General features: G+C 42.6%; 1 protein-coding gene across 4 annotated transcripts in view; it reads right to left on the bottom strand.

The window, feature by feature from the left end:
* The window catches only part of LOC133477737 (polypeptide N-acetylgalactosaminyltransferase 18-like), a 200628-nt gene that overhangs the window by 60871 nt on the left and 125896 nt on the right, over window positions 1-13861 (bottom strand). For all 4 annotated transcript variants that reach the window (XM_061772814.1, XM_061772813.1, XM_061772811.1 and 1 more), the window contains exons 4-6: window positions 12023-12209; window positions 9791-9988; window positions 9129-9243 (exon numbers count right to left, since the gene is read on the bottom strand). In XM_061772814.1, coding sequence (XP_061628798.1) covers window positions 9129-9243; window positions 9791-9988; window positions 12023-12209 — 500 coding nt within the window. The remainder of the gene's footprint in view (window positions 1-9128; window positions 9244-9790; window positions 9989-12022; window positions 12210-13861) is intronic.

Here is a 13861-nt window from a genome sequence, read left to right as displayed (position 1 = left end):
TCAATAGACTTTGTGTCGGGATTACCGGCCTCGAAAGGAAATACCACCATTCTCACAGCCGTGGACAGGTTCTCTAAAATGGCACACTTCATTGCACTCCCGAAACTCCCCTCAGCTAAAGACACTGCTGAGTTAATGATACACCAGGTATTCAAGTTTCATGGTTTCCCCAAGAATGTGGTATCCGATAGGGGTACCCAATTCATTTCGCAATTTTGGAAGGAGTTTCGCAATCTCAAAGGTGCTACCGTCAGTCTGTCATCTGGGTTTCACCCTGAAAGCAACGGACAAACCGAGAGGCTGAACCAGGACCTGGACACTGGGCTCCGATGTCTCACTTCACAGGAGCCACGATCCTGGTCTCAGAAACTGGTTTGGGTCGCATTCTCTCACAATTCCCTCCCCTCTGCATCCACTGGTCTATCGCCTTTTCACGTTGTGCATGGTTACCAACCATCTCTATTTCCTGCCATAGCACCAGAGTCCACAGTTCCAGTGGCATTAACCTTGGTGATACGCTGCAGGAGGACCTGGGAGCGAGCCTGCCAGATGCTGCTGCGCCAGGGACGGTCCTACAAAAACCGCTGCTGATCGTCAGAGGACACCGGCCCCAAACTACAAAGTGGGTCAGAGAGTTTGGCTCTCTACCAAAACATATTCCACTCCAGGTGGAGTCCAGGAAGCTCGCTCGCAGGTTCGTTGGGCCCTTCCCCATGACAAAGATCATCAATCCTGTCACCGTGAAGCTTAGGCTCCCAAGGTTTATGCGGGTCTACCCTGCTTTTCATGTCAGCCTGCCCAAGCCCGCCCGGAAATCCCCTCTGGTCCTGCCTTCCAGGCCCCCTCCTCCCCCCAGTCCGTGGATGGGGGCCCTGTCTTCACTGTGAGGCGGCTGTTGTCGTCTCGTTGGAGGGGGAGGGGGTTTCAATATCTGGTGGACTGGGAGGGCTACGGGCCTGAGGAACGTTCATGGGTGCCGTCTGCGTTTATCATGGATGACTCGCTCATTCGGGACTTCCATGTTGCGCATCCAGGGGTTCCGGGGCCATGTTGTTGTTTTCCCCCTGTCTCATAGACACCTGCTCCTGAGAGGATCTTCACCACCTGTGCCTCTTTCACCCTAATTACCCCTTGCATTTAACCTCGTGTCTCATTCTTTCTAGTCGCCAGTTCGTTGTACCTTGTCGTCGCGTTCCAGCATTCCTTGTTTCCACGTCACAGACTCACAGTAAGACTGACCCTGTTCCGATTATCGACCTCGCCTTTTTGCCTCACGTTTTTGGATACCGTTGCCCTTTTTGGATTGACCTGCCTGTGTACCGACCTCTGCCTGTATATTAAACCTCTCTTTTTTCAAATTGTCCATTTGTTTTGGAGTCATGCATTTTTGGGTCCTATCCTCTGTTCTCTTCATGACTGAACCATTTGTACAACCAAATGCCACACAATAAACCATCGTGACATTGCTAAATCATGCGACAGCAAATATATAAGGATGGGAACAACAGCATGGAACAATAGCACACAACGCCGAATGAACAGGCTGTTTGGCTCGTGTTACGTCACAGCGCCAAATAGAGCCTAAGACCGGAAGGCGCTGGATGTAAAAAGCAGAAGGCGCATTCTGAATCATATTTATCGATTTAACTGCTGTATATCTGGTATATGATCACTTTGAAATGGTAGATGTGGTTTGTAAAGGGGCTCTAGAGTCACCACCTCATCAGGCTCCTCTCGATGCGGAGGACCAGCGGCTCGACTCTGAGACCCTCCCGGATGCAGAGCTTTTCACCCAATCTCTAAGGGAAAGCCAGACCACTCTGTGGAGGAAACTGATTTTGGCTGCTTGTATCCGCAATCTTGTTCTTTCGGTCACAACCCACAGCTCGTGACCATATGTGAAGGGAGGTACGTAGCTCTACTGGTAAATTGAGAACTTTGCCTTTCGGCTCAGCTCCTTATTTAGCACGACAGACCAACACAGACTCTGCATTAGAATCAGAATCAGCTTTATTGGCCAACTATGCTACACTCAAGCAATTTGTCTCTGGTAGTTAGAGCTACTCTAGTCAAATATTCAAGACAAAAAAGACAAAATATTCATTTAGGACTTAAGAAAAAACAGGTGTGGAGAGTCACTGAGCAATTAAAGTGATACTGATATAATGGCAGTTGTGCAGTCCTCAAGCAATTTAGAGCAGTTTAAAGTGACTAATAGTGCAATCATCTGGTACAGTAAAACGATTGTGCAAATGTGCAGAAAATTGTCAAACACAAGTGGCCAATAGTAATCAACAACAGAATGCAAATAGTGCAGCATGATAAAGAAGTGAGTGTAAGAATAATGTATGTCCTGACAGAGATATGCAAAATTGGCAGCATGTTACAATTAAATTGTAAGTTAAATGTTTAAGAAGTTAATGGGAAGATGGAAGAAGTTGTTGAAATCTCTCCTGGTTTTAGTTTGCATTGTTCGATAGAGTCTACTTGAGGAAAGGAGTTGGAAGCAAAAGTGGGTAGGGGAGTACCGATATGTTTTTTCAGCAGCCTTGACTGTCCATAGCAGTCCTTCTTTGTCGCAGCACCAAACCAGACTTTGATGGATGAACACAGAAGGAATTCAATGACTGCTGTATAGAACTGCCTCGACAGCTCCCGTGGCAGGCTGTGCTTCCTCAGAAGCCGTAAACAGTACATAGTCTGCTGGCCCTTTTTGAGGATGGAGTTGATGTTTGTCTCCCACTGCAGGTCCTGAGAAACAGTGATTCCCAGGAACTTGAAGGTCTTGACGATTGACACAGGGCAGTTGGACAGCGTGAGGGCCAGCTGTGGTGAAGGATGTTTACTGAAGTCCACAACTTCTCTACCATCTTGAGCGTGTTCAGCTCTAGGTTGTGTTGGCCGCATCAAAACTCCAGCCACTCCACTTTCTGTCCATACGCAGACTTGTCACAGTCTTTGATGAGGCTGATGACTTTGGTGTCGCCTGCAGACTTCAGGAGTTTGAGGTGCAGTCGTTCGTGTAGGGAGAGAAGAGCAGCGGAGAGAGGACCCATCCTGGGGGTCCCAGTGCTGATGGTGCATGTGAATGAGGTGGTGTTCCCCAGCCTTACTTGCTGTGTCCTGCCCGTCAGGAAGCTGTAAATCCATTGACAGATGACAGGCGAGACGTTGAGCTGGAGAAGCTTAGAGAAGAGGCGTTCGGGAATGATGGTATTGAACGCAGAGCTGAAGTCCACGAACAGGATCCTCTCATAGCTCCCTGTGCCGTCGAGGTGTTCCAGGATGAAGTGTAGTCCCATGTTGACTGCATCATCCACTGGACTGGTAATATAGTGGAGCATTTGAGGCAGGATGGGACTTCACACAGTTCCAAAGATCTATTGAAGATCTAAGTGAAAACCGGAGCGAGCTGGCCTGTGCAGACCTTTAGGCAGGAGGGGGAAATACTTTCTGGCCCTGCTCCTTTGTTGAGCTTTAATTGTTCGAAGGCCCGTTTCACTCCCTGTTCCGTTTCACTTCCTATTCAGTCAGAGGTGTGATGGTGGTTGTCAGTGGTGTGGCTGGGTAGGTGTGGGGTGTGAAAGTGTCCTTTCCAAATCAGCAGTATAAGGTATTCAAGTCGTCAGTCATTCCTTTGTTGTTCTCTGCTTGAGGGGGGAGATGATCACTTGTAGCTAGTTAGGGGGCGGGATGTAAACACCGGCAAGTATGAATGACGCAAACTCATGCGGCGACTAGAATGACATACAGTTCAAAAACAGCGACTCCAAGTCCACGCTGCAGTTTGTGCTGAGCTCCGTGACATCAGTACACCATTTGTCATTGATGTAGAAGCATATTCCGCCAGCTTTTGTTTTACCCGATAGCTGTGTGTCGCGGTCTGCTCGGTATAGTTGGAAGCCGGGCAGCATTACGGCGCCATCGGGGATGTGTTCACAAAGCCAAGTCTCTGTGAAGCTGAGGGCAGCAGAAGGTGCAAAGTCTTCACTGGTCTTTGTGAGGATTATCCATTTTGTTGGGTAGAGAGCGTAGATTTGCGAGATGAATCGACGGGAGCGTCATTGGAAATCCACACTGTCGGAGCTTAACCTGCACACTTTCCTCTGTGGCGTTGTCTTCGTCTTCTGCATGCACCAAAAGAGTGCCGTTGCTGCAAAATTCTGTATCTTCACTTTACTTTGTTAGATTTTTTATTATTACATTATCTATGTTCTCCTGCATGTACTAGTAAAACTAAGTACCCAAATACCACTTGAAACAAGGTGAGAGGAATATCAATGACATAAATATTATATTGTCATGGAGTCATTATCATGCAGAAGTGGAAGTTATGACTATGTGCACAGAATCAGATGGCCCTGCATGATGGTCGCATCTGGGGGTAAAATAAGACAGAAAAAAATAATAAATGTGACACCTGAAGATCGTCACCATTTTAAACAGGGAAGACTTAAATCAACTGTTGTGGTGAAGAGTCTTGGTATTTTCTTCTTAATTGCGACATTCTTTTTGTTGAAACTTTTGCTCTTCAGGGATGTTTGTTCATGGTAATTTTAGCTTATGGGCTTACTGGTGCATCAAAAAAGCAAGACATGAAGTGCAGGAATGATGCGATAGAAAGTGGCCATTTTTCAAAATAAAATAGTGGGCTGATGTGCTGTGTGTGAATAAAACTGCAATTATTATTGATTGCAATTATTATTGATTGGTATTGGTATACAGGTATTGGAGGAAAAGTGTACTGGTGCCCATTTTTAAGAACAAAGGTGATGTGCAGAGCTGTGGAATAACAGCTATAGAGGAATAAAGTTGATGAGCCACACAATGAAGTTATGGGAAAGAGTAGTGGACGCTAGACTCAGGACAGAAGTGAGTATTTGCGAGCAACAGTATGGTTTCATGCCTAGAAAGAGTACCACAGATGCATTATTTGCCTTGAGGATGTTGATGGAAAAGTACAGAGAAGGTCAGAAGGAGCTACATTGTGTCTTTGTAGATCTAGAGAAAGCCTATGACAGAGTACCCAGAGAGGAACTGTGGTACTGCATGCGGAAGTCTGGAGTGGCAGAGAAATATGTTAGAATAATACAGGACATGTACGAGGGCAGCAGAACAGCGGTGAGGTGTGCTGTCGGTGTGACAGAAGAATTTAAGGTGGACGTGGGACTGCATCAGGGATCAGCCCTGAGCCCCTTCCTTTTTGCAGTGGTGATGGATAGGCTGACAGATGAGGTTAGACTGGAATCCCCGTGGACCATGATGTTTGCAGATGACATTGTGATCTGCAGTGAAAGCAGGGAGCAGCTGGAGGAACAGTTAGAAAGATGGAGGCATGCACTGGAAAGAAGAGGAATGAAGATTAGCCGAAGTAAAACAGAATATATGTGCATGAATGAGAGGGGTGGTGGGGGAAGAATGAGGCTACAGGGAGAAGAGATGGCAAGGGTAGAGGACTTTAAATACTTGGGGTCAACCGTTCAGAGCAATGGTGAGTGTGGTCAGAAAGTGAAGAGACGGGTCCAAGCAGGTTGGAACGGGTGGAGGAAGGTGTCAGGTGTGTTATGTGACAGAAGAGTCTCTGCCAGGATGAAGGGCAAAGTTTATAAAACAGTGGTGAGGCCAGCCATGATGTATGGATTAGAGACAGTGACACTGAAAAGAAAACAGGAAGCAGACCTGGAGGTGGCGGAAATGAAGATGTTGAGGTTCGCTCTCGGAGTGACCAGGTTGGATAAAATTAGAAATGAGCTCATCAGAGGGACAGCCAAGGTTCGATGTTTTGGAGACAAAGTTAGAGAGAGCAGACTTCAATGGTTTGGACACGTCCAGAGGAGAGAGAGTGAGTATATTGGTAGAAGGATGATGAGGATGGAGCTGCCAGGCAAGAGAGCTAGAGGAAGACCAAAGAGAAGGTTGATGGATGTCGTGAGGGAAGACATGATGGCAGTTGGTGTTCGAGAGGAGGATGCAGGAGATAGGCTCTCATGGCAAAGGATGACGCGCTGTGGCGACCCCTAACGGGACAAGCCGAAAGGAAAAGAAGAAGAAGAAGATTGGTATACAGTACAATCTTTTTGTACCAAAACACTTGAGTTTACTTTTAATGATTGGAAGAGAGTGAAAAGCTGCTATGGTATGTAAATATAAACTATCATTCCTTCAAAACTGATCCCGGTGTTGTTTAACTTGACATGGTCAAGCCTAAGTAAATAACATTTTTGCAACCATTATTTTCTACGTAATACGATAGGAAATATAGATAATTAATGGATGAATATGGTAAAAGAACTGAGCTTGTGTCAGCAGCTCCTCTTCTACCTTTGTTCTTGTTTGCAGTCTTAAAAAATAAAACATGGTTTAAGCTTGACATCTATCCGGTTTGTTGACTTGCAAACCACATAGCCACTGCTATGCCTTGCAAATAGAGTCCATAAACTATACATACAGTGGATACGGAAAGTATTCAGACCCCCTTAAATTTTTCACTCTTTTTTTTATATTGCAGACATTTACTAAAATCATTTAAGTTCATTTTTTCCCACATTAATGTACACACAGCACCCCATATTGACAGGAAAAAAAACACAATTGTTGAAATTTTTGCAGATTTATTAAAAAAGAAAAACTGAAATATCACACAGCCATAAGTATTCAGACCCTTTGCTGTGACACTCATACCCTTTTGAGCTAATGCAGCCATGAGACTTTTTGGGAATGATGCAACAAGTTTTTCACGCCTGGATTTGGGGATAATCTGCCATTCCTCCTTGCAGATTCTCTCCAGTTCTGTCAGGTTGGACGGTGAACGTTGGTGGGCAGCCCTTTTCAGGTCTTTCCAGAGATGCTCAATTGGGTTTAACTCAGGGCTCTGGCTGGGCCATTCAAAAACAGTCACGGAGTTGTTCTGAGGCCACGCCATAGGTATTTTTGCTGTGTGCTTAGGTTCATTGTCTTTTTTTGAAGGTGAACCTTTGTCCCAGTCTGAGGTTCTGAGAACTCTGGAGAAGGTTTTCGTTCAGGATATCCCTCTACTTGGCCGCATTCATCTTTTCTTTGATTGCAACCAGTCTCCCTGTCCCTGCAGCTGAAAAACACCCCCACAGCATGATGCTGCCACCACCATGCTTCACTGTTGGGACTGTATTGGACAGGTTTTGAGCAGTGCCTGGTTTTCTCCAAACATGCCACTTAGAATTAAGGCCAACAATTTCTACCTTGGTCTCATCAGACCAGAGAATCTTATTTCTCATCATCTTGGAGTCTTTCAGGTGTTTTTTAGCAAACTCCATGCAGGCTTTCATGTGTCTTGCAGTGAGGAGAGGCTTCCATCGGGCCACTCTGCCATAAAGCCCCGACTGGTGGAGGGCTGCAGTGATGGTTGACTTTCTATAACTTTCTCCCATCTCCCGACTGCATCTCTGGAGCTCAGCCACAGTGATCTTTGGGTTCTTCTCTACCTCTCTCACCAAGGCTCTTCTCCCCCAATTGCTCAGTTTGGCCAGATGGCCAGCTCTAGGAAGGGTTCTGATCGTCCCAAACGTCTTCCATTTCAGGATTATGGAGGCCACTGTGCTCTTATGAACCTTAAGTGCAGCATAAATCTTTTTGTAACCTTGGCCAGATCTGTGCCTTGCCACAATTCTGTCTCTGAGCTCTTTGTGCAGTTCCTTTGACCTCATGATTCTCATTTGCTCTGCACTGTGAGCTGTAAGGTCTTATATAGACAGGGGTGTGGCTTTCCTAATCAAGTCTAATCAGTATAATCAAACACAGCTGGACTCCAGTGAAGGCGTAGAACCATCTCAGTGATGGATCAGAAGAAATGGACAGCACCCGAGTTAAATATATGAGTGTCACAGCAAAGGGTCTGAATACTTATGGCTGTGTGATAATTCAGTTTTTCTTTTTTAATAAATCAAAAATTTCAACAATGACATTTTTTTTCTGTCAATATGGGCTGCTGTGTGTACATTAATGAGGAAAACAAAATACTTAAATGATTTTAACAACTGGCTGCAATATAACAAAGAGTGAAAAATTTAAGGGGGTCTGAAAATATTCCTTACCCACTGTATGTTGTGTTTTAACTTTTTACACAATTTATGATGTAACAGTGAATGAAATAGTGAAGCCTGTTCTAAAAACATTCCATTCCATTCCATTTTCTGTACCGCTTATCCACACTAGGGTCATGGGCATGCTGGAGCCTATCCCAGCTATCTTGGGGCGGCAGGCGGGGTACACACTGAACTGGTCGCCAGCCAATCGCAGCATGTTCAATTCAAATGAACAGGATCGGTTACTCAAGATAGGGACTCAAAATATCCCTGTCTCTATTAGATTTCACCCATGTCCCCTTTCAGATCACGGTCCTTATGAGATGGCCAAAAATCCAATGCTTGGTGAATTGTGCTTCATAATGATAGTAAGTCATCGAATGACACGTCTCTATGAATGCTGTCAAGCTTCTAGAGACGCTTGCAGAAGTCGTGATATGGACCAATAAGAGCCAAACTGTTTTCCATATTTAATTTCGGGAATGAGAGAAAAGCTTATTTACTGTACATGTCGCATATTAATGAGAATTCTGGCCATCTCAAATACCAGGCGGAAAAGATCAACTAGAATAGCTCTAAAAATGACATTTTGCGCACTTCCAACCCAAAATAAGCCGATAAAAGGAGAGTAAAATGAAAACAATTGATGGAAGAGCATTCATAAAAGTACAGACAAAAGCTGCAACAAAATTACGCATTAAGCAATAAAGTTGGGGTAATGTTGCGGCATTTATATATATAAAAAAAAAAACAATGGGTACAGTATTGCAATTACAGAAGTTATGCTCTGATATGTTATTGTAGCTACAAAAGGCAGCTTGCTTGAGTCAGATTGAATTAAAAATGGATGAAACAAAGCCCTCATTCTTTCAAAGAAAGGTCATTGTCTTAAATCTGCATGCTGGAAATGTTTCCTTTCAGCATACCTGATTGTGTATTCTGAGGACTGCATATGCTTCTGAACTAAAGTTTATTTTCAGCATTTGAAAACGATGCTTTAGTTGCTAAGTGCAAATTGTTGTTAGGTGGTGGCCATGATTGGATGCAGGCTGATATGCACGAACTCACCCTGATGCCAAGCTCCACATTTTCCCCTCCGTAAATTTCCATCCCCTCGTCGAGTAGGCCAATTTCCTCAAAGAACTTCCTGTCGACCACAAAGCATCCAATAAGAGCGGGACTCCTGAAAAGAGAAAAGGGTAAACACAGATTTTGAATACAAAAAGGGGTTAAACAGTCATGACACATACCCTTTCACTGATTACTTTTACTATTTGCCCTTTTATACATAAAAATGTCTCACAGCTATGAGTCTTCATTAACCAATTCTATTTGTAATGTACTGTTCCTCAGAAATTGATTTGTCTGGGTCTTTGTTTACTGCATATTTGTAAATCAAACATTTAATTACACATATAAAATGATTACCTTGAATATGTACCAGAGTATTCACATTCAGAATTGATCCCCGTGGCTACGGTGTACTGTACATGTATACAGCTGCCCAATATTTGCATTTGTTTTTCAAAAATGTACGAACATTACAATAGTCCACTTTAAAATAATAAAAAATAAAAATGTTTTGTTTAAATGTCTGAAATGGAAATGGACTGCAGTGAGTTAGGACTTTGATTTTATTCATTATATATGTGTACTGACAAAGCAGTGCTACACCCTGTGAAGTCCTTTATATTAACACATTCATTCTCTCTCAGGACTCAGGTTTTTACCTGATAGGAGCTGTGTGGTTGCGCAGCGTCCACCAAGACTTGGGTGGGTTGAGGTATCGACACCAAAGCTCCCAGTCGAATCCCTGAGCAGACAACGGGTACTCTTCCATCTCAAATGTGTCATATTTGATATTGTCAAAAGATGGAGACACCACCCGAGTACGGTCCTCTTTTATTCGCTGAAGAACTGGCTCTGACCTGTGGGATGATAAACAACAGACAAAACTAGAAACGGGTACTTGGTATACTTTGATTTAGCCAAATTTAATTCAATCAATAATTCAAAAATCTACCACTTCTTAATAATAAATGATGCTCAGTTGGTTACAGTTATGGCAACAAAACAATGCAGATGAAAAATACTTATATCTGCAGCCATTATCTTTATTGAGAAATACAGTTGCTGTAATCTAATCTTGGTGTGTGACACAGCTGTTTCTAGCCCTATTAGTTGTCGCCGTTATATTATAAAGAAATTAGATCTAAATATGCCAGACTGGAATAACCAGCACTAAACTGAACACATTACGTATGGTCAATTTGACATGTGTCCTGTAAATCTTAATGATGTAGTTATGAACCCTGAAGACAAATGAACAATGCAACAGCCCCCAAAGACAAACTGATACCGTTGAAAACCTAGAAAATCACACTAATCGACTGATAAGCCATTAATAATTTGATTAGTCGCTGTTCAACTAAACATACTAAATGTGACACATCAAGTTCATATATGGCAAAGGGTTCAACTCTTCATTCATCATCAGTTTATAAGTTTTTTGTTGTTGTTGTTGTTTTTCGTTTTGCAATTGACAAAAAGTTCCAAAAGGAAATTATTATTAAAAAAGCTTAGGTTGTAATGGAGCTTGAAATCTCAGTTCGGGCCAGTGTAACGTCGTATTTACTTGTTATTCTTGTGTGTGTTTTTTTTTTTTTTTTTCTCTGTATACTTTGGTTTTCTCGCACATTCCAAAAATAATGTTATAAAGCAAGTTAATATGATATTGTTAAGTATTTTGCGTTTAAATGGTGGCTCATTCAGACAAAATATCTGACCAAGTTTTGTATAGAGTAAATACCCTTTTTCCCCCCCAATTTGAAAGTGGCACAATAATGTAGATATACATTAAAATACCTCCATTCTGAAGATCATATATAGTCATTGTGATGAAAATACTATTGATCTTTAGAAAACACAAATATTAACTGTTCATTTTAGTCTTTTGGAACAAACTGCTAGAAGCTGCAAAAAAGTGTGTCCCAAGTGAGATGCACGGAAAATCAGTTCACCTGCCCCAGAGGCATCTTTTAAAACTACAAAGAACCAACACCACAGCCATGAAGGGGTCTTTTGCCTTTCTACTGTTCATTCATTGCAAGGTAAATTTGTACTGAGGTCTATAAATATTAAAGGCATTAATGTATACAGTGATCTTCCAAAGCTCAAAACGTCCAAAGGTGCAATCACACAGGGCCAAGTAGCTTTAGATTCGTTTCGATTCGTTCCCCCCCCCCCCCCCCCCCCCACTTTCAAAATATAATTTCCCATCGAGATCAATTATATTCGCAGTAATTTGTTCCAGAGTCCAAACTTTTGCCATCATAAAACCGCAGGTAATGGCTAGCTGCACAAAATATTGAAGAGGACATGACAAACTAATGATAGACAATTGTGACATAAAAAATAAAAAATCTATCACTTTGTGAAACATGTTATGATTTAGGAATCAGATAAATATTAATACACATGTCCATGTCAATATGTGCCCTGTGACTGACTGGCGACCAGTTCAGGGTGTAGTCCGCCGTTTGTCTGCTGGGATAGGCTCCAGCACCCCATGACCCTAACCAGAATAAGCGATGTTGAGAATGAATGGATGGAAGTTTGTGCATGGGTGCTTTTTCATACATCCTGTCATGATAGACATTAACATTGAAAAATTTAATCTCCCTCAGTGAAACTGGTGCCGAGGGCAGATTCTTCTTAGCTTCTGAACTTTCCAGGGGGGTTGTGTTCAGGACTCTAAACACATTTTCACTTGAATAGTTTAGTTTGCGGACATGCTGGCCCTACCCCCCCAGTTCCCCCAGCCCCCTCCTTTTATCCTCCTTCCTCCCGTGCCTGACTTTATTTAGGATTTTTATATTTGTATTTTCCTCCTAAACTTAAATTGAAGCACAGAATTACAAGGGTACGTTTTTCACATTAAAAGTGTGTTAACCCAAACTCACCACCCAGTGTTGAATTCCACATGTGCATCAAATAGAGCGACCACAGGTGCTGAAGCAACCCTCCATCCACTGACTCTGGACCTGATCAGTCCTTCCTGTTTGTCATGATGGACCACTTTGATGAACTCAGGTCCATGCTGACCGTTCATCTCATCTACAAAACTCTGAAGGTGCTCTTTTAGTTCCACTAGAGGAAAAGAAAACATAATATTTACATACAGTCATGTGAGCGATATGAAAGCAGTTATATTATGAAAAGTTTTATTTCCATGAATTAATAACCCCTTTGAATGTCAACAAGAATGGCCATAATTTCCTTTTATTTTAAGACTAAAATGTCAATTGCTACATAGTTGTCTCGTGAGGTTAAGTGGTGTTTAAAATGGATAGATGGATGTCTTTATTGGCTGTTTGTATCCATCCATCCATTTTCTGAGCCGCTTCTCCTCACGAGGGTCGCGGGCGTGCTGGAGCCTATCCCAGCTGTCATCGGGCAGGAGGCGGGGTACACCCTGAACTGGCTGCCAGCCAATCGCAGGGCACATACAAACAAACAACCATTCGCACTCACAGTCACACCTACGGGCAATATTAGAGTCTCCAATTAACGCATGTTTTTGGGATGTGGGAGGAAACCAGAGTGCCCGGAGAAAACCAACGCAGGCACGGGGAGAACATGCAAACTCCACACAGGCGGAGCCGGGGATTGAACCCGGGTCCTCAGAATTGTGAGGCTGACGCTGTTTGTATAATAGAAAATCCAAATTCCAACTCTTTAAAACGGCTTAAAATGGGGTGTTAAAATGACCACAATTTGTCAAATTTTCGAAAGGTTGTACAAAAACTTGAGGTTTCACCATAATCACTGTCATCATTACATTCTGGGCTGAGTATCCTTTATGGTACCGACCCAAATGCTCTGGGATACAGAGTATTGAAGTATGCCTTGTCTTTCGGTTCCAGGTTTTGATATCTAGAGATTAATCACGTGATCAAGCCGGTAAAAGGCTGTTACGTTACACGTTGCTGCACCATGCAGAAAGAAATACCTACATACCGGTGACCACTGATGGGGTGTACGTGTTGTGAACTGCATATTTACTGTAGTTGCGTGTTGTCGAACTGGAAATAAAAAATGCCATGGAGGTCAAAATCGTGGCTCCACTTTTTCAAATTGATGCCAATAGTGCAAGGTGCAATATACAGTAGGCTAGGGTTGAAACTAACAATTATTTTTATAATCGATTATTTCTTGATCAATGAATCGGATGACAACAACATTTTCATTTTCCATCCCTTTATTTAAAAACAGGACATTATTTTAAATTGATAGTGCAGAAAATGCTCAAAGACAATGATAATTGTTGAGTTACTGGTTTGGTCCGCAACGTCCGAAAACGGGCAAACATTTAGAATTTTCTTTTTCAAAAGTAAAAGGAGATGTTTTCAAATGTCTTTTTTTGATTACACTCAAATATAATCAATCTTCTTTCATGGAGGACTAGCGAAGTCTGAGAAAATTTACTGTTGACAGCCTGAAAGTAGATGATTTAGAAACTTAAACGTCCTTAAATGAGTAATCGATTATCATAGTAGTAGATTAATTTGATAATCGATTAGTTGTCGATTATTGAAATAATTGTTACACCTCTACAGTACGCAAAGGCTGGAAATACACCTCCCCCTGTGGACGTTACAGAGCCAAGAGTGGCCCAATTCAAAATCTCCAACACCAAAAATACAACGACATCCCGTCCCCCAAACCCAATTCATTTTCTAAACAACTTAATTTTAACTTTTGGCCATCTCCTGTGATTGTCTGTTTTTCTTCTTGTTTCT

The sequence above is a fragment of the Phyllopteryx taeniolatus genome, chromosome 5 (assembly GCF_024500385.1).
Source record: "Phyllopteryx taeniolatus isolate TA_2022b chromosome 5, UOR_Ptae_1.2, whole genome shotgun sequence".
Taxonomy (NCBI): domain Eukaryota; kingdom Metazoa; phylum Chordata; class Actinopteri; order Syngnathiformes; family Syngnathidae; genus Phyllopteryx; species Phyllopteryx taeniolatus.
Note: the sequence above shows the minus strand (reverse complement) of the source record. Positions and strands in the feature narration are given on the sequence as shown.